The sequence below is a fragment of the Tachysurus fulvidraco genome, chromosome 8 (genome assembly GCF_022655615.1).
Source record: "Tachysurus fulvidraco isolate hzauxx_2018 chromosome 8, HZAU_PFXX_2.0, whole genome shotgun sequence".
NCBI lineage: Eukaryota > Metazoa > Chordata > Actinopteri > Siluriformes > Bagridae > Tachysurus > Tachysurus fulvidraco.
Genome location: NC_062525.1, coordinates 9,203,074 through 9,222,313, shown reverse-complemented (window position 1 = coordinate 9,222,313; position 19,240 = coordinate 9,203,074). Strand labels below are relative to the sequence as shown.

The 19,240-nt window shown below is 40.0% G+C and overlaps 2 protein-coding genes across 6 annotated transcripts in view; one reads left to right on the top strand and one right to left on the bottom strand.

Annotated features, from left to right (window-relative positions):
* Positions 1-1,483: 1,483 nt before the first annotated feature.
* Positions 1,484-11,040, top strand: mmrn2b (multimerin 2b). 3 transcript variants are annotated; one of them, XM_027163095.2, is made up of 6 exons: positions 1,484-1,868; positions 5,023-5,145; positions 5,350-5,426; positions 6,249-6,335; positions 8,348-8,784; positions 8,895-11,040. In XM_027163095.2, exons 1-6 carry the CDS (start codon positions 1,585-1,587, stop codon positions 10,392-10,394), a joined length of 2,508 nt encoding a protein of 835 aa, XP_027018896.2. In that variant the 5' UTR covers positions 1,484-1,584; the 3' UTR covers positions 10,395-11,040. The 3 variants fall into 3 exon arrangements, with proteins under 3 accessions (XP_027018896.2, XP_047673396.1, XP_027018897.2); XM_047817440.1 differs by having other exon boundaries at positions 1,725-1,839; XM_027163096.2 differs by lacking the exons at positions 1,484-1,868; positions 5,023-5,145; positions 5,350-5,426 and adding an exon at positions 5,449-5,612.
* A 769-nt stretch (positions 11,041-11,809) lies between these two features.
* The window catches only part of bmpr1ab (bone morphogenetic protein receptor, type IAb), a 34,434-nt gene continuing 27,003 nt past the window's right edge, over positions 11,810-19,240 (bottom strand). For all 3 annotated transcript variants that reach the window (XM_027163099.2, XM_027163097.2, XM_047817441.1), the window contains 7 exons: positions 18,332-18,428; positions 18,088-18,223; positions 17,411-17,603; positions 15,134-15,431; positions 14,322-14,497; positions 14,084-14,214; positions 11,810-13,955 (listed from right to left, as the gene is read on the bottom strand). In XM_027163099.2, the coding sequence (XP_027018900.1) occupies positions 13,830-13,955; positions 14,084-14,214; positions 14,322-14,497; positions 15,134-15,431; positions 17,411-17,603; positions 18,088-18,223; positions 18,332-18,428 (1,157 nt within the window). In that variant the 3' untranslated portion in view covers positions 11,810-13,829. The remainder of the gene's footprint in view (positions 13,956-14,083; positions 14,215-14,321; positions 14,498-15,133; positions 15,432-17,410; positions 17,604-18,087; positions 18,224-18,331; positions 18,429-19,240) is intronic.

The window sequence follows — 19,240 nt, the reverse complement described above, 5'->3', positions numbered from 1 at the left end:
AATCAGAATGGGGAGGAAGTGTGATCTCTGTGACTTCAAGAGTGTCATGGTTGTCAGTGCCAGATATGCTGGTTTGAGTATTTCAGAAACTACTAACCCATCTGCCTCAATGTTTGATGTGTTGTGTGTTCTTATTAAACTGATCATCTGGTCATTCTCCTCTGATCTCTCTCATCAAGAAGATATTTCAAACCACAGAACTGTTGCTCACTTAATGTTTTTCCCTGCACCATTCTGTGTAAACCCTATAGACTGTTTAATTTCCAGAGATTAGCATTTTCTTACTAAAAATATAACAAACTAGTGCCTAATTTAAACCACTGTGAACTTGACCAGGCAGTGACTAAGGATAAATAAATGAAATATATTGCTTCATATCTGAAGAATAAACTTCCCACTCTAATTTATGATGGACAGGTCTAATCTTAACCACTTAAAAGGTAAACCTTTTTGGTAAAGAAAACAAATTGTATCTGTATTTAAAACCTTTCTCGGTTCATTCCATTTAATGTTAGTTAGTTGGTTACAACCCAAGTCCAGACGGTCATGTGAGTACTTAGAAAAACTTGGAAGGCATTTTTAAAATGTGATAAATTTTTCCATTCCAGGGATATAACACAAATAATGGCTAAAATGGGATGACACAGTGGTTCTGAAATGTGGGGTCACTAAGGGTCAGCTCAGCATACAGGAAACTCTTGATCAGTGTGCAGGAAACAGTGAAGTTTTGACAGGGTCTGAGGCCAACAGCATGTGTTTGTTGTCACAGCTGAGCCGCACACGATAAAATCGGTCGGACGGACACTGAACCCGTGGCTCTGAGAATCACTACACTGCAGGTCTTCACTGAAGCCTGCCTTTCTTCAACTTATCCACACAATAGTAGCCTTCTCCCTGAGACTGTCGTTATTCCAAACAGGGCGAGCCCTGCACAGCTGCTTTGCTGGTGGGATGGTGTCTCTTCAGTTTGAGAAAGAGCAGTTGATGTCTGCTAAAAGTGTCTGGGGTCAGCCCTGAGAACAAGGCCTCCAGTGTGTGAACATGCTTATTTTTAATTGATGACACAACCATAAAACCAGACTTTTGGGTCATGGATAATTTTCAGCTCTTTTGCTCTGGTTAACTTTGCAATGTTAAAACATCTATTCTGAAAATAAACCTCTAAAGTAAATAGCAGTTTGTAAAACAGTCCAAATTTAAGCTGTTGTCCTACAAGTTAGAAATGGCGTGTGTGTGTGTGTGTGTGTGTGTGTGTGTGTGTGTGTGTGTGTGTGTGTGTGTGGCCATACAAACCAAAGCTCAGTATATATTTGACACCTGGTTTATTGCTCCAGCACCTTTAACCCTTTGAAGCAGGCAGCTTCTTTCCTTCAATTGTCTGAGGGTGTGATACTGTCAAGGGAGGGGAGGGGGTGAGAGAAGGATAGACAGGAAGTGGGCGCAGGGAGGGTGGGGACTAAGAAAGTTTTGTGAACTGTGAGAGTGAAGAGCACACAGCTAGAAAGACATAGGGAAAAAAAGGTCCAAGGCTGTTCTCAGAAGCAAACCACAAACTTGAAAAACATTTCTAGTGCCTTTTTCCTGATGTTGCATGTGTGTTTTCGAGTAAGAGGCAGAAGGATGGACCTCACAGTGCTCATGCTGCTGGCCATGTTGCTATGCTCATCCTGCTTAAGTGAGTTTGGAGTCAGGGATCCAGATGTAGAGGAAGAAGAAAAGGCAGCACTCAAGAGCAGTTTTAGTACATCTGGTATTCCGGTACCTCTTGGACATCTCAGCAGATCTGGACAACTGGATACTCAACTGGAGACACCTCAGAGCCCATTGCCCTTCTTGAGAGTGAGTTCACACCAGCCTGCACGTAGAGGGTAAGCACTGATTTTACATCACGTTGGAAAAGTAAACAAAGATTGGATCGATACAATGAGACTTGCAAAAAAATTAAAAAAAAGAACTACCATACCAGACTTCTCAATTCTTTAAGTAAAACTGCTACAGTTAGTTTATGGGAAAACAAACTAAAGATATCGGGGCTTTAGATGACTAAAGGTAGAAAGACTCAGTTTGTTATGTTGGACATTTTCCTACAATTGACTATTTCACATATTTAAATAAAATACAATAAATATTCAATTTGACTGACCATTGTTCAGAAAAATGTGTGACTGTGGGGGTACAGTTTTGGTTCCCAAGGAATAAATGATATAAACGAATCCTTAAAGAATTCACAGTGGTTTGTAAAGTCAAATTATATGTTTAATAAATAATTGTTATGTTAAATTTTAGGCACTTGCATCTTACATTCTCCCAAATTGCCTATTATACATTGAAGGAACGTAAGTATTTATACACTTTTGATTATGTTATTTAATATACTTTCAGGGCAAATGTCCATTTAGCACAGACATTTTGCATGTAATGTAGGTAAAGAGATGATTGGGGTGCAATTAATTTCATATTAACCGTCAATCCTGCTTTTATCCTGCGGACTACTTTGCTTACTTTCCTTTTCTATAATAATTTGAGACTTAGAGTGTAAAGTCTGAGTCTATGTGAAATCTTGCATTATGCACCTGTCTTGAACTTTTATCTGCATATAACTGAACCACCTGTTTTGCCAGAGATATTTAAGGTCTGAGAAATGTTAAGAAGCTGCTTTACCTTCGCCCAGGTTATTACTTGTTAGTAAAAAACTTTATATATAGACACAAGGTTCAATTTGCACAAGAACATTTACCATGCAGCATTTATTCACATACACACATACTCACCGGGCACTTAATTAAGAACACTATACTAATATTGGTTAGGGACTCCATTTGCTCACAAAACAGCCTCAATACTTCATGGCATGGTTGGAAACATTCATTTGAAATTCTGGTTCATGTTGTCAATTTTTCAGGTGCATTGTCATACTACAAAACTCCAATTCTTCCACATCCCAAAGGTCTGGTGACTGGGAAGGCCACTGAAAAGCATGACACTCAGTCATGTTAATGAAACCAGTTTGAGATGAATTTGGCTTTGCGACATGGTGCATTATCATGCTGTAGTTAGCCAGTAGAAGATGTGCAATTGTGGCCATGAAGGGGTTCACATGGTCACAAACAATACTCAAATAGTCAGTGGCATTGAAGATAAGATTTTTTGGTATTAACAGGCAAAAACATTTCCGACGCCATTACGCCATCTCTATCAGCATGGACTGTTCACACAAAGCAGGTTGGGTTCATGAATTCTTGTTTGTAGAGCCAAAATTTCAGCCTACCATCTGTGCAAATTTTGAGAAAAAAAAAAACGCCGCTTTGTGTGATGAGTCTCAGTCTTCAGCTGTGAAGTTTTGGGCAGTTTGTGCCCACTGAAGCCTCAGCTGTTCTTAGCTTAGCAAAGTGGTTCCCAACATGGTCTTCTGCTGTTCTAGCCCACCTGCTTCAAGGTTTGCCATGTTGAGTATTCTGAGATGCTTTTCCCCTCACCACAGTTGTACAGAGTGTTTACCTAAGACATGGTAGCCTTTTGTTAGCTCTAGCCAATCTTTCACCAACAAAGCACTTCCGTATGCAGAACTGCTACAAGCTAGATGCATTGTCTTTATTGTACCATTCTGAATAATGCTAGTTATAAGTCTAATAAGTGTAATAAGACTGTTGTGTGTGAAGAAAAAAAAAACCTGAAATACTCAGCAGAAATACTCAGACCAGTCTGTTTGGCACGAACAATCATGCCACATTGAAAATGAATGAGATTTCTCCCCAACCTAATGATGACATGAGCATTACCCAAAGGTGCTGTACTGCATATGGATGATTTAATGTCTTGCACTGCTGCCATATGAGTGGCTGATTAGATAACTGCATTGAGTGTACATGTATTCCTAATAGATAATTATAAATATTGTATACGGTCTTCAGACCGTATCGATTACATTTGCTAAACATATCTGCGTTTATATTCAGTTCAGTTCTATTTTATTCTGGCATTTTTATTTATAAATACAAAGTCAACAGATATTATGGACATAAATTCATAGTGGTTCTATGCACTGAAAGTATATTAAATAGCAAAAACGTGTGCCCAAGTACTGTCAAAAATAAATATATTTGATGCTGCTGATGCTACAAAAACAAAGTTAATGAAATATGCAAAGCTATAATTCAATTTAAATGAGGATGAAATAATATGTATTTTCATTTGAGGACTGAATTTGATATGTTTAATATTATCATTTAGAGCACACACACACACAGTGAATAAAAATATGATCACAGGACATGCTCTGCACTGCGTCACTCAATATAACTCCATCATCAGCAGGTAGAAGAAATCTGAGTATTTGAGTCAGGACCATCATGAACCGGTGTATGTGTGCAGACATGAACCACAAAAGAGGCTCAGAGATAAATAATGTGATGTTTAAAGAGAGAATAATCGATAAAAGAGATGAAAGAAGGAGTAAAGATTAAAGAGAGATGAGATGAGAGATATGGAAGCATGAGCAAACAGTACTAGATAAAAGTATATAGCACACAAGAAACAGGACAGTTCAGCCACATGATAATATGATAATGATAGATGATAAGCAAAACCATTTTAAGCCGTGCATGTGTAAAAAGCAATTCATTATACAAGTGTAGACACGAGAAGTTTCTGCTAACTGGTGCTTTAAAAAAAGGAAGTAATTCATAGTCATTAGGAATTAATATTTCAATATCATCATAAATATTGGTATAAAAAAATTTAACTTTAGCGATAAGATTAATGTTAGAACAGTTTACTAAATCAGTAATGTACATGTCGGTATAGAATAAAGGACTCTTATTTTTTAGATTTTGAAAGTCACACTATCAGTCTCAGAACTTAAAAGAGCCAAAAGAAAGAAAAGAAAAAAGAACCTTTAATGCATCTATTCATCCTCGTTCACAGCTTGTCTTATCTCAGTGCTCATCTTACATATTATGTATGCTTTAAACCCAGATTTCCTTCTTTTTTGTTTCTTTTGTGGTGCTCTCTGTCTACATCCAGAAACTGGTGTGCATTTTTTCATCATCGTTTGGTAAACATGCAAGAGCTCAATGGTGCTGAGGAGGATGTAGTGAAGTCAGTCAACCCCTGCAGTAAAGGTGACCCTGACTGCCAAAATCCTATGTGAGTTCATTCATAAATAAATGCCTCATGTTTAATGCACAAGGCTTAATTGGTGTCCAGAGGTTAAAGGCATTCAATCTCAGTTTTTCTTATTACCATAAATGCAGTTTGGAATGTTAGTTAGGGCATGCTTTTTGTTCACATCAGAGGGAATTTGAAAGCAATTTTTGGCTTTAACTGTATGCTTTAACGGCCTACATACAGACAGAAGAAGAAAAGTATTACTGCCCTGCAATGGAAGTGCTGCCCAGGCCACGGAGGTAACAACTGTCAGGAGACAGGTAAACACATTTATCCACATTATCCACTACATGTATGACATTTGGCAGACTCCCTTATCCAGAGTGACTTACATTTTATCTCTCTTTTTATTTAATACAACTGAGCAATTGAGGGTTAAGGGCCCAGCGTGGCACCTTGGAAGACCTGGGATTCCAACTCACAACCTTCCGAACGGTAGTCCGCAGGTACCTACGAGACAATGAAGGGCAGAGTGTGGAGCTTCACTTATGTGATTTTCTGCACTAGATTCTAGAACATACCTTAACGCTGTATGCAAACAAATAATTGCTTGTTGCCAGTTACAACCATGACATAGTCTACATTTTTATTTCAGAACTACAAGCTAAAATATAACCAGATATGTTTAGATTATAGGCATAGACTGCTGAATATAGCCTGAATAGTGTATTTTTCAGTTAGAAATTATTTATGTACCCTGTGTAGCAAGCAGCAGAAATAGAACCCAGGCCATTAAATATGCATTTCTTTGCACACATTTGATGTGAAAGGCCACGTTAATTAGCACTGGTAGGTACTGGTGTAAAATGGGGCCAAGGAACAATGTGGTTTATGTCAGAGGTCTCGATTTTACTGGGAAAGGACCAGAATGCAGTTACATTTTCATTCCACTCAATCTGAAGCTACACCTCACAGTATAAAGAACAACACTGATTGTTTAAACAAGTGGAATGACTTGTGGGTTCTGCTTGGATGAAAACCTGCAGCCACACTGACCCCTTTTTAAAGGTTTAATTAATTCTTTATATTTTATTTAGATTATATTTCATTAAGCCCATGTGCAACTTCTCTGTCATCCACAGTAACTCTGATGGGAGAAATTCAGTCTAGTCAAAAACACCCACAATCAGCTCCAACAGATGCTTCACAGCCTGATGACTCTGACTCTGGCAAGTATACTCAGTACTCTGGTCTGGAACTAAATGATCTCACTTTTGGCCCATAACCTATAATCACTCACACTACAGTCCTTGTTTGCTTCTTTCAATGATGCTTGGTTCTATAACACAGAAGAAATTCCCTAAATGTGTCTGGCTCTTTGATGGACTTTAAGTGACTTCAGACAGGAAATTGAGGGTGTACTGCTCTTCTGATAACAGGGAATATTGTAGGAAGGGAAAACAAACCTGATGCTTAATATTCCCATTGAAGTTTCAAACAATGTGAAAGATTTTTACTTAAAACAGTTAATACAGTACAACAATTATAAAAAATAACATTTCCATTAAGCTATAAACATCTCTATCATGTAACCCCAATCCTTATTACTATACTTGACTTTACTGTTCACTGTGGTTATATCCTCTCAGTATTCATATGTATGTCACTGTCACTATACACAGCCTTCTTTAAATCAGGATCTGAAAGATGATAAGATCAAAAAGAAAAACAGTGACTTCTGATTTTTGTTTTTTTCAGACAATTATTCTGCTCCTTAATGTGTTACGGTAAGCTCTTGTTGCAGGATACACCCATATTTAATTTTAGAGTTGCATTTTCCTTTTCTGACCCAGAAAACATGAAGGAGTGAAAGATTTTGCACTGAACTTTAGGATATCCTGGGATAGGCTGCAGATCTACCATGACCCAGGCTGAAGATGAGTGAATGATGGAAGCTGGGATTGCTAAACCAGAGCAAGTTATTACCAAATGTATATTATTAAGATAGTTCTGGTAGATAAGCACTCACCTGTAAGTAGTAGGGATTTGGATAATCCTGTTCAGCAATCTGATATTGTTCCTCCTGTCTCAGGGTAAAATACTCATTCATTTACTCATTCATTTTCTACCGCTTATCCAAACTACCTCGGGTCACTGGGAGCCTGTACCTATCTCAGGCGTCATCGGGCATCAAGGCAGAATACACCCTGGACGGAGTGCCAACCCATTGCAGGGCACACACACTCTCTCATTCACTCACACACTATGGACAATTTTCCAGAGATGCCAATCAACCTACCATGCATGTATTTGGACCGGGGGAGGAAACCGGAGTACCCGGAGGAAACCAAACCAAATTGACATTGTCTCAAAGCAGCTTTACAGAACCTAAACATAGAACAGAAGCTTATTATAAAGAATAATATAAAGATCAATTAGATATACTTAATTGTGTTTGTCTTTATCCCCAATGAGCAAGTCTGAGGTGACTCAGGCAGCAGTGGCAAGGTAAAACTCCCTTGAATGGTAAAGAAAGAAACCTTGAGAGGAACCAGCCTCATCCTCATATGGGTGTGAAGGGTGTGATTATAAATATACAGTCTTTACAATTAAAATGTTGTATTGATGAGGAGATTGTTGTTCTCAAAGATCACATGGAGTTCACATCTCCTCTTTAGTATAGCAGAGTCTAACCGGAGCTGGTAAATCTCTAGATGCCTCAGGATCCTCACAAAGTCGGCCTCATCTGAGTGGAGGTCCAAAATCTTCATGGCAAGGAAGACAATAGGAGCTAGTACAATTTCTGGATGCCTCGGGTTGGGTAGAAAGAAAGAAGCAGTGTAGCGGGTAGAGGGATTAACGTAGCTGCTGTTCATAATATTAGCAAGCACTAGATGATAATATGCATTTGGTCAGATGTATGAGAGCACAATACTGTATTATGGAAAGTATTAAGTGTACGCCTGACTAAAGAGATAGGTTTACGGTTTCATGAGAATACATCTGCTAAGAACAGAGGAGGAATGTTCAGGAATACATTGCATTCCTTGAAGACGTCAGAAAGACAAAACAATCCAGAACAATATAATCTTTTATTGAAGCCTATTCTTTTTTAAAAGGAATAAAGAGTTGATGGCTATTTTTGACAACATGAACACCTGTGGTATTAAAGGTTCGGAGCAGATACTGACATGCCTGAGGCGACATATTTAAGGTTACTGATATCAGTGTTTTGTTTTAGGCAGTGGTGGAGATATCCCTCCTCCTCCTCCTCCTCCTCCTCCTCCTTCTTCTCTACCCTTCATGGATTCCAGCAACCTCTTGGCATTTCAACAAATATTTGCAGCAGTAATGGCCCAACTTCAACCAGTGCTGGATGGCTTTAATAGTACTTTAGAGAACTTGTCCAGAGAGATGGAAGGTCTGTCCATAGATCTGACAAATCTAAGGCATGAGCAAGAGAGCATGTCCAAAACTAGACATGCCCATGCAGCAAAATGTGAGAAACATTTGGAGGACAGCTTTGAACAGATGCAGCAAATATGGACAGAGTTGGACTCACAACAAAAAGAGATAGAACAAAAACTACACTTGCAACAAGAACGGCATCTTCATAACATGACCGGTCTAAAGGACAAAATTGAAAACTATATCGACACGAGTCATGAGGAAATACAGGTAAAGCTTTATTACCCAATATTAAATAGCCTTTAGAACAGTATCAATGAAAACTCAAAAATATTAGAGTGTATTTAAAGTTTCCATTTGTTTGTCGTCATGCCATTTAGGTGAACTTACAGTCTCTGAATAAGTCCATGGAGGAAATTCGACTTGATTATGAAAGGCTGCAGGAGACAACACAGGGAGAACACAGTCTCGCAGATACTGCCAGTGAAAGCCAATCACCACTGGAGACCAGTGTGTGGGAGGCCATCAGTAGTCTGGACATGAAAGTGCTGAATAACACAATGGAGCTCAGTCCACTAATTGAAAACTCCAAACATTTGATTAATATTGTACAAAAGCTGGACCATGGCTTGAGGAACTTGAGTGAAAGACTGGAGTATGTCAGCCACAACACAGAGGTTCATTTGGCACAGATTGGGCTTGAAGTGGAGGCGGCTAGAGTGGCTACGCTGAAATCTGTTAATGAACTAGCATCTAATCACAGTAACCAAGAGAGAGATTTGCGAGAGACTCAACTTGATGTGGACAATATTTATCAGCATCTCCAAAATAATGAGCATTCCACAGCAGGTGAGATTTGCAGCTGTAAAGAAATCAGTGACTCACTGGCTAGGTTGGAATCTGAAGTGGCTAATGTTACAAACATTGTCAAAGAGAACCGGTATGCCCTGGAGGATGTTGACGCAAAGAGAGAGCTTAGCCAGTGGACCCCAGAAGTTGAAGATCTCCATCAAGGCTTGTGGAGTGTGAGAGAATCACTAGCATTTGAACAAGTCAGTAGGAAGACTCTTAACGACAACTTGGACCAGTTAAAAACTGCACTCCTGGACAGCCAAAAGGAGATTATTGGGCTTAAAGACCAATTTGTTGCTAAGGAAGCAGAAGTCAGACGTCTCTCTGCATCATTCTCTTCTTTACTCAAGGATGCCATCCGCCATTCTGAAGTTCTTGAGATGATTTTGGGAGATGAGGTCATCGAGGTCTCAGACTGGTCCAACATCCAGCAGAAGGAGATTGCAATTCCTGAACTGCTCCAGAAAATGCGTCTGATGCAGGAAAAGATTGACAGTCATGAGAATAGCTTGACCTCTCTAAGGAAGAGCAGTAGTGAGAAAGTCCAAATGACCAACGATGACCCAGTCGCATTTACAGAATGGAACCTCACAAAGGACCAGGGAAGTAATGCTGAAGACACTTTACCAGAAATTTCCGAAAAGGAGGACGATGAGGACTACTCAGTTAGTGACTTCTGGAGCCTTGGGAGGGAGGTGGAACAGCTCGCTAACAGACTCAGTGTACTGGAACTGAAGCCATGCAACTGCACTGCTGCCTCCAGTGGTTCTGTAGTGGAACTGCAGAAAGATGTTATAACCTTGCAACAAACTCTGGAGGATCATTTGAGAACTTTCCAGAATTTATTTCAATATACAGAACTGCTGGCTAGCTCCTCCGACGGTGTGAACTTGGACCAGCTGCAGACCATGATCAGGACAAAAGAGAGAAAGAGAAAGAAGGGACAAAATATAAGGAAAAATGGAGAGTCGAGCAGCAGGCACAGTAAAAGACACATTGGGAAAAAGACCAATCCTGGTGACTATTAACAGCACACAGATGTATGATGTTAGACCACCATAAAATCATTAAGGGAACTCTTTGACAGTGGGCTATTTGCAAGCTTCTTTGCAGTCCAAAACTAACAGGAGGACAGAAAAACAAGCAGTTATATACCACTAAGACTAGTTTTTGAGGTTTCTTACTTTTGTAAAAATATTCTACTTGGAAGGATCCAATTCTACTTTCAAAGGCTTTTTCAAGGAGACATCAACCAAAAAAAAAACAAACAAAAAAAAAAAAACCCTTAATGCATAGAATCGTGGTAAGAATCCTAATGATCTTCTGACAGATTTGCATAATGCAAGCTGCATATTTGTATTTATTTCAGAATTGTGAGTTTTTCCCAAGTTTGGAACAAAGAACTTTTAACTATAACACTATATGCTACTTTAATGCTATAATGTCTTTTAATAAAATTAAAGACCACTAGGACTGGATGGCATGATGTAGTGTATCCAGTGTATCTATCTATGGCTAATCTAACAAGTATCTGTTTAGACATTATATTCTGTTTATATCTGTAAGTTCTTTTTAAAAAAGTGTTGATTCGAAATTTCTGTTTCTCGTTCTTATTTATAGTCTCACAATATAATTTTGCCATATCGCTCAGCAGTAAAAATCTTATATATTTCATTACTTTGAGTTTTGTCAGTTACAGCACAAGTCCCAGAGGCAGCAACATGTTTTTAATACATGCTTTAATGGTCATTATCATGAGCATGTTATGTAGCTCACACTAGCATCTACCTGACATTAGACTGGGTCATTTCTGTCCCAAGTGAAGTATCATACCTGTAGGATCTCCAAGTCTGTGATAGGAGGAGGTAAGGCTTCTGGGGAAAGTGTGCCTCCTTGTGGAGCTTGTGAAGCATAAGGAGGGTAAAAAGCATCTCAGGGATTATTCTGTTCAACACTAAATAATGACTAGAAAACAAAACAAAACACAGATGCTGCCTGGTTTCCTCCAAAACTGCCAAAGATCATGTTTCATTATTTTGGTTTTAAGGTATGTATTCGTGCCCCCTGGTGGCCATTTTGTAAACTACAAAAACATGTACAGGTCTCACTGTTTAACCTTGCTGTGCTGCTACAAATCAGGGTCATAATGCTTCAAATAGATGAAATGCTTCTTGTCCAGGTTGCTGAAACTTTCCCCAAAGAAGGGAAAGGCTCGATTTAAAGAACAACAGAGTCTTTATTAACCAGTCAGTGGAGATCAGATTATAATAGTCATTTAAACCTTAAAAGTGTCTCTGGTATTAATTTTAGACATATATATATATATATATATGGGTAAAGAAACCTCACATTTGTCTAGACTCAGGCATGATCTAAATAACAGACACACACTTTTCTTACCTTATGTTGCACTTTACCAACCAGTCAAAAGAATTACAAAGGGTTGCATACTAAAATATTGTAATTTACTTTAAAATTGATACATTGGACAAATTCTGTGTACAGAACAGCTTTTCTTGGTAAACATAAGGCACCTTTCTTTAACCCAGATGCTATACAAAATAAACAACAACAAAAAAAACTTTCTACACAAGCTTCTTTTGAACATTGGACATATAAGACAATGATAAATTCTGTAGTCAATTCCTGATACACATGAACTTCTACTGGCTACAACACATTTACTTAATCAAGAACAAGGTCATGCACTGATGAACCGATCTGGAGTGCACAGATGCGGAGTGTTCGTGATTAAACAAAACAAGCTCTGATGTACATTAACACACGGACACTGCGGTGTGGAAACACTGTATTTTAAAAGGTCTGGACACTGAATGCAAATTCATTCCCAAAAAGTATGTTCCGGTCTCAGATGTTCCTTTGGCAGAAATAACTAAATAAATCATTTAAAATCGATAGTTACTTCAATTCAATTATCCAGGCTAAATATAGGCACGCTGTCAATAAGCAGTTTCATTTTTTTAAGCTGAATTCATGTGACTACTCCAATTAATATACTTGGTATATTTTCTGGAACTTTTTCTAAATTAAAGTTTTTTTAAGCAGTAAAAAAGATGAATTCTAGTACAGAAATTATGATTTTTTTTAGCTGTACACCAATAACAGGATATTACGCTAATGTTAATCTGTTCTGTAGTAATAAGGAGTACATCCCCTGACACCCCCCCCAAACTAGGTCATTCAACATGACATGAGAATAAATAGCACATGCAGTTGTATTCTTTATTCCCATCTGATATTTTTGACATTTTATATGTAATCAGTCACATTACCCGAAATTCTTAAAAGTAAACTCCAATGAATCCAATGTGGCATGTAGTTCATGTGATTTATTGCCTTGATGGTGTAGTGATTAGGCTCTAGCTCAGATGACGACTGAACGCTGCCACTGTTGGGTCCGTGAACGAGGCCCTTAGCTCAAACTGCTCGGTTGTACTCCGTCTCGACTGCAGGACACTTTGGATTAAAGTGACAGCCAGATGACGAAAAGTGAATGGAAAATGTAAGATGGAGGATAAAGCGAGGCTACGTGGCACTACATCACAGTCAACCAAACCATGCTTGTTATTCAGACAGAATACATAACTAACAGTCCTCTGGTGTGGAAGACCTGGGCGGACAAAGGCTGTTTCTAATCCTGTACAGAAACCATGCATTGCCTCTGTACCTCCATCATCACGTATTACACCATCCAAATATCAACTGGAGTTTGGTGTTTTGTTTTTTAAATAGAGAATGTGTAAGAAATTCTTAGAGTATTTTTTTCTAAATATCAATGACATTATTGATGAATAATATTTACTTATTTATAATAAGGAGAGATCATTTAAAATAACGATGCGCTTTCCTTTGCACCAGTATCTGTGTGCTGCACACAGTCGGTGTTACGCACAGTCATGTTCGCGTTCCACGCTGAAGAGCACCTCCGGGGTTTTTGCATCCGTCTCGCTGGCTGCTGAGGGATGGAAGAACAATACTGTACAGAGAATGAATCGGCCTTCTTCAAAATGTTCCTGTACGTCGGGGTTTTCCACTCCGTCGCACGTTCTGCCATTCGAATCATGACACGCAGCTTTCATGGAAAGCAATTTATTTGGCAGATCTCTCCCAATAGAGTGACTAAAGTAAAAAATAAATCATGGACGGTTGAAGTAGGGATACATCTCGATCACTCTACTTTAGAGTTAGTGTGTAGGTACAGGAAAAAAGGCCACAACAAGGTCTGTCTGAAGTACTTTGTGGTGGTGGTGACATGGCACTCCCGATCCAGCAGAGGGTGCTACAGGGACACTGTGGAATTTCAGTGAAGGAGAAGTGCTCTGTTCTGTAGCACTCTGCTTCACATGTATGCTTGCTAACTCGGGATACAATTCTTGTTTCGAAGGAGCTCAAATTTCCACTCTGCTCTGAAGCATGCAGTGTAAATGTGCAGTGATGCATTCTCATATTTTGATGTCTTGCGATTCCACCATTTTGGCAAGTGTTTTCTTTATTCTCAGAGCAGTGAGGCGAGAGGCCGGGTTATGAGCCCAGCACTCGGACATCAGTTTCAGCATGGCTCTGAGACACTGTAGGGAAAAGGAAGGGGGTAAAAATACATTCTGTAAGCAGGATCATGTCAGCAAATCCTTAGGATCCTAATAAACTAGCCAGAAAGGCACATTATCTAAACCTTTGCCAAGGAACTATGAAGTACCTCGTCACTGTTCCAGCGATTGGAGACTGTAGGACGTGTGCCCTTTACACAAACCACTTCCCTCATGTCCTCATAAGATGGATCTGAAGGAACTGCGTCCCAGTATGGTAACTGGTACTCTTCCACAATGCCTGCACAAACAACAGAACATGAATTAGGCTGATCTTTAATCAGGATCGGTCATTAACATGTATAAGAAATGTTACAGATGTTAAAATAATTGCAAATTTGAACAGACCTCCTGTCACACACCGCCGAGCCATCTCCCAAACCACAAGACCATAACTGTAGATGTCTGCCATGATGTAGGCCTGGAACTGATTCTTATTCATCGTCTCATCCAAAACCTCAGGGGCCATATACCTCCGTGTTCCCATCCGTGTACTCAGAGGGACATCAACCTCGTTAGTGTCACTGAGGAAAACAAAGCAAAGGCTTTTGAATAATTAAGGAAAGATACAAACTAAAATCCATCCATCTCCTCTACTGCTTATCCTTCACAGGAGCCAGGAGTCTATCCCAGGAGACTAAAAGCACAAGGCATGAGACACCCTGAATTTGGTGACAGCTCAACACCCTCATCCTCTCCCTCAACCCCCTTGCCCTCTGACTCCCTCTCCCTCTCGCTCAACCCCCTCGCCCTCTCCCTCCCTCAATTCGCTCGCCCTCTCGCTCCCTCAACTCGCGCGCCCTCTCGCTCAATCCCCTCGCCCTTTCGCTCCCTCAACCTGCTCGCCCCCTCACTCAACCCGCTTAACCCCCTCGCCCTCTTAATCTCTCTCCCTCTCCCTAAACCCACTCGCCCTCCTCTTAAACCCTGTCGCACTCTCCCTAAACCATCTCCCTCTATATGTTCACCCTCGCCTTCAACCTGCTCGCCTTCTCACACACCCCGTCCCTCTCACCCACTCCTAACCATTTACAGATGCCACTCATTCAACTGCTGCACCAACCCCAGAGCTACTAGTCAAATGTGCTGACCACTAAGCCACCATGTGCCCAAATATATACACGTGTACATGTTCAGAGAGAGAGTGCCTGCACGTGTACCTGTTGTATTTTACAGCCAGACCCAGATCAGCGATGCAGCATGTTCCGTTTTTCTTGATAAGGATGTTCTTGCTCTTCAGGTCTCGGTGAGCGATGGCTGGTTTGCCTTGTGTGCCGTAGATCTCGGTGTGGAGATGGCACAGACCACACGCTGCAGAATACGCCAGCTTCAGCAAAGCCTGAGTGTCCAGGGTGGTGAACTTCAGGTAGTCATAAAGAGAGCCATTCTCATGGTAGTCTGTGATGAGGAAGAGCTGTGTGAAGGCTCCTGTGCCCTTAATGTCAGCTGCAATAAAACCTGGACAGAGGAATGAAAGCAGGTCCACACGATCAGTTCAACACTGGAAAGCTGACAAAATGTATCCATATTCCCATACAAAAATTTGTGTGTTCTTAAAATCAGAAGTAAGTTTATAAACACGCATATTTATAGGTGCATTATCTATTGCTGGGGCTTATGGGCCTACTGTGTGTCAGCTACAGGGTGAAGCTGCATTCATTTGTAAAGATTACGTCCATCGATGTGCTGGCTGACATCACTGGAGATCTGCATGAATTCGGAGACAGACCTCCAGATTTAAACAAGAAAATTGACCAGATGTTCTAATTCAGATCTATTCACTTAGAGCATAGGTCACTAACAGGCGGACCGCGGTCCGGGCCCGGACCCAGAAGCTGTCCAATCCGGACCCGGACCTACAGCCAAAATAAAATGTTATGATTTAAAACTTGACAAAATGCTTCTATTTTAACCGGCACAGCTTTTGCAGTCTTTACGGTAAAGGTAGTGGAAACGCACAGACCAATCAAGTCTGTGCATTCCTGAAGTAAACACTGCGACTCAACAGTGCAAGACAGATGAGAGAGAATTAAAGTTACACATAAAAGAAAGATAGTGATACTTTTAGAAAACAAAGGGAGAGAAACAGACGAGTGAGACCAAGAAAGGGAGAGAAACAGACGAGTGAGACGAAGAAAGGGAGAGAAACAGACGAGTGAAACAGAGACTGATTTCTGTTCACACTTCCCACTAAACCAGTGTCTCATATTAAAAGTGACAATGTGAAACACCATTATGAGACAAAACATACAGGTTTTGAACAAACATATCCACTCAAATCTGAAGACAGCGTCCCTGAGACAGCTTTCCCAGGTCTGAGGAAAATAGCCCTATACATCCTGACCATGTTTGGCTCTACATACAACTGCGAGGCAGCTTTCTCTACAATGAACATAACCCAATCTAAATATTATTACTAAATATCACTAATGAGCAGCTCCACATGTGTATGAGAGCGGTCCTGACTCCATACAAGCCCAGGTTTAACCCTAACCCAAGCCAAGCTAGAGCTCAGTTCTCTCATTGAGATATAAAAGGGAAAGTTAAGCACTTTATTTAAACATACACAATTTTCACATTTTATTTATTTTCTCTTATTTTGAAATGTAGCCCTACTTTTATTTATTTGATGAGAGAACATTAAACATATCTACAATCATACATATGTTCAGTTCTATGTTACGTGACAAATATTGTCAAAAGGTTTTTGAATTATACTGAATGTATTCGATTTGACAGTAAGGTATTGATTGCTTGCTGATGTTGATACAACTACTAGGCTACTTAAATATAAATCACACTAACTAGTTAGACATTATGATCTTCCGGACCTTCGCTTCAAGAAATGTTCTCTTACTGGACCTCTTTAAATTTTAGTTGAATACCTCTGACTTTGAGGATCTTGATCCTGAGCAAATTTGTATAATGTGTTGAAGAAGAAACACTAATTTGGTACAAAGAGATTAAACCTAACAGACATTTGATAGTCTGCCATTTGGTTTCCATAAGAGTCGAGCAAGGGGGAAGTGTGGTGAATGCACCCGACCCTGACGATGTTTCAGCTACCTGTCTACCTGCCGTCAACATGCCTACAAGGTTTGATTATCATTTCTGGATTCCCAAAAATGTAAACTAGGGATGCAGCTTGTGTATGTGTGCAAAGTAGCAAACCTGCATGCTGCTATTTTAATATGGCAATAATGTGTCCTGATAGAATACATTTATAATTAATCTTGTATAAAAGGCGTCAAACTTATTTTTCTAGATCTAAATTATTCAAATTTGCGTTCTATAAGGAAAGGTCTGACATCTTCGGCCCCTCACCTGGTATTGTTTTTGGAATCTTGCAGCCTCACTAATAACCTAATGAAATAGCCCTGTCCTTACACTGATGGCTCCGAGTTAAGTGCAGATGGAAATCCGGTGGTGTGACATACCGAGAATGTTCTCATGTCTCATCAGTACAGTCTGGTAGATTTCCGTCTCCCTGAACCAGCTGGTCTCTTCACGTGTGAAAAACACCTTTACTGCCACTTTCTCCCCTCTCCAGCGGCCGAGCCACACCTCGCCGTAGCGCCCCTTCCCAATCTGACGCACCATCTGGATCTGTTTAGCAATAGTGCGCTGTACCTGGGGGGGAAAAAAACAAGCCCAGACACTTCACCATCAGAGCTCACACCTTTAAATAGATTAGCTTTAATAAGCCAAATCAATGGCAGATTTTTCATTTCCTACATTTCATTTTCCTGATTATGTGTGTCTGTAGCCATGCAATCAATAAGCTTTGCAAGAAAAAGAAAAGTGACTGGAGGCCAAGGTGATTCCATTTCCCTGTGAAATTTCATTTTTCTTTAAGTTTTTAATTAAGTTACAATTTTTTAAGTTAGAATTTTTTTTACAAGGTAACACGTACGGCATATATTCAATGCCAAATAATACAGACTATAAATAGGGCTTCAACAATAAAACCAGAATTTTGGTGTAATAAGTTTCTCATTTTAAGATCCTCTGTTTCATTTTGTTTGAATAGTAAAAACACACACATACAACACTAGCAAGAAAGTGGACTGTAGCTAAATAAAGGAAGCCCTGGTAGTTGATACTGTATTCGTACCAGCAGGGGGAGGCCTGAGCCTGAGCCAGTGCTCGACTGGCTGATCAGGTCTTTGAGAGACTCGCCAACAGGAATAAAAGCCTCAGCCTGCTCCAGGTCTCTTTGATAGCGTCTCCTCTCTGTCTGGAGCTTATACCTGAACACACACACACACACTTTTTTAAAAACACAACGTTTCAGTGTGTTCTTCAATAGGTGTTCAATCTGTTGCCAGATCTCTCACCTTATTTCAAAGCAATCTTACCTGTAGTAGCACACAATGGTAACTGCGATGAGTGTGAAGCAGCACACGGTGACGGAGATCAGGAAGGCCAGCCAGTGGGCATTCACAAACAATGGGTCTGGAGGAAAAAAAAAAAGACCCAAGAGGAGGTAAAAAGTTAACAACAAAAGGATGAAACTCATCACAAAATTAGACCAAGGATGTGTGTGGGAATAATACTTTGGTGATTTCAGACAGACATAACCATGTTCCTAATCAAATACTTATACACTGTTCTATACCATATCAGAAAATAATAACATGAAGAAGTGTACAAAGAACCAGGAGGATGTACTTATATTCAACCCATAACCAAAGTCTGGAATGTTTGACACTTCATGCACTTTGCTTATTTTGCGGAATTTTCCCAGCTTTGCTTATGTAGCGGGAAAGGGGCGGGGCTACCAGGTGAAGACGGCAAACGAGAAAACAAAAGTTTTGTTTTACATTTCACAATTTCAACGTATTCTGCTAAAACTAGCGGCGTCCTACTACGTGCACTTGATGCCATTTTCTATAGGCTGGGAAACGGCTTATACTTCCGTTTGCAAGAAAATGTTTCCATTTGAGATGAAACTACCTTAGAATATTCACACACTACACTGTAGCACACACAGGGCGTTGTAGCAAGTGCATAGTGTGTAGGACTGCATTTGGGACACACGTATGGCGATTTTATTCCAAGTATTTATTCCAGCGTGTTAAAATTTAACAGGTGACCGTTTAACAGTGACTGTTATGCAGCAGGAGGCGTTTTAGGAGCATTGTTTTGATCCCACTCGTCCTCACAGAGAGAAGAGTTACTGCAACTCAGGACAAAGTTCTTCTGACTGATCTCTGATATTCTGATGAGATTGTTCTCTGTCAGGATGACTCCGCCCCCAAACACAA

Excerpts from the sequence above, each read along its gene's own strand:
- mmrn2b (XM_027163095.2), top strand. The coding sequence starts at position 1,585 with ATGTTGCATGTGTGTTTTCGAGTAAGAGGCAGAAGGATGGACCTCACA. Across the intron at positions 6,336-8,347 it reads GCCTGATGACTCTGACTCTG|GCAGTGGTGGAGATATCCCT; the intron begins GCAAGTATACTC and ends GTTTTGTTTTAG. Across the intron at positions 8,785-8,894 it reads CGAGTCATGAGGAAATACAG|GTGAACTTACAGTCTCTGAA; the intron begins GTAAAGCTTTAT and ends CATGCCATTTAG.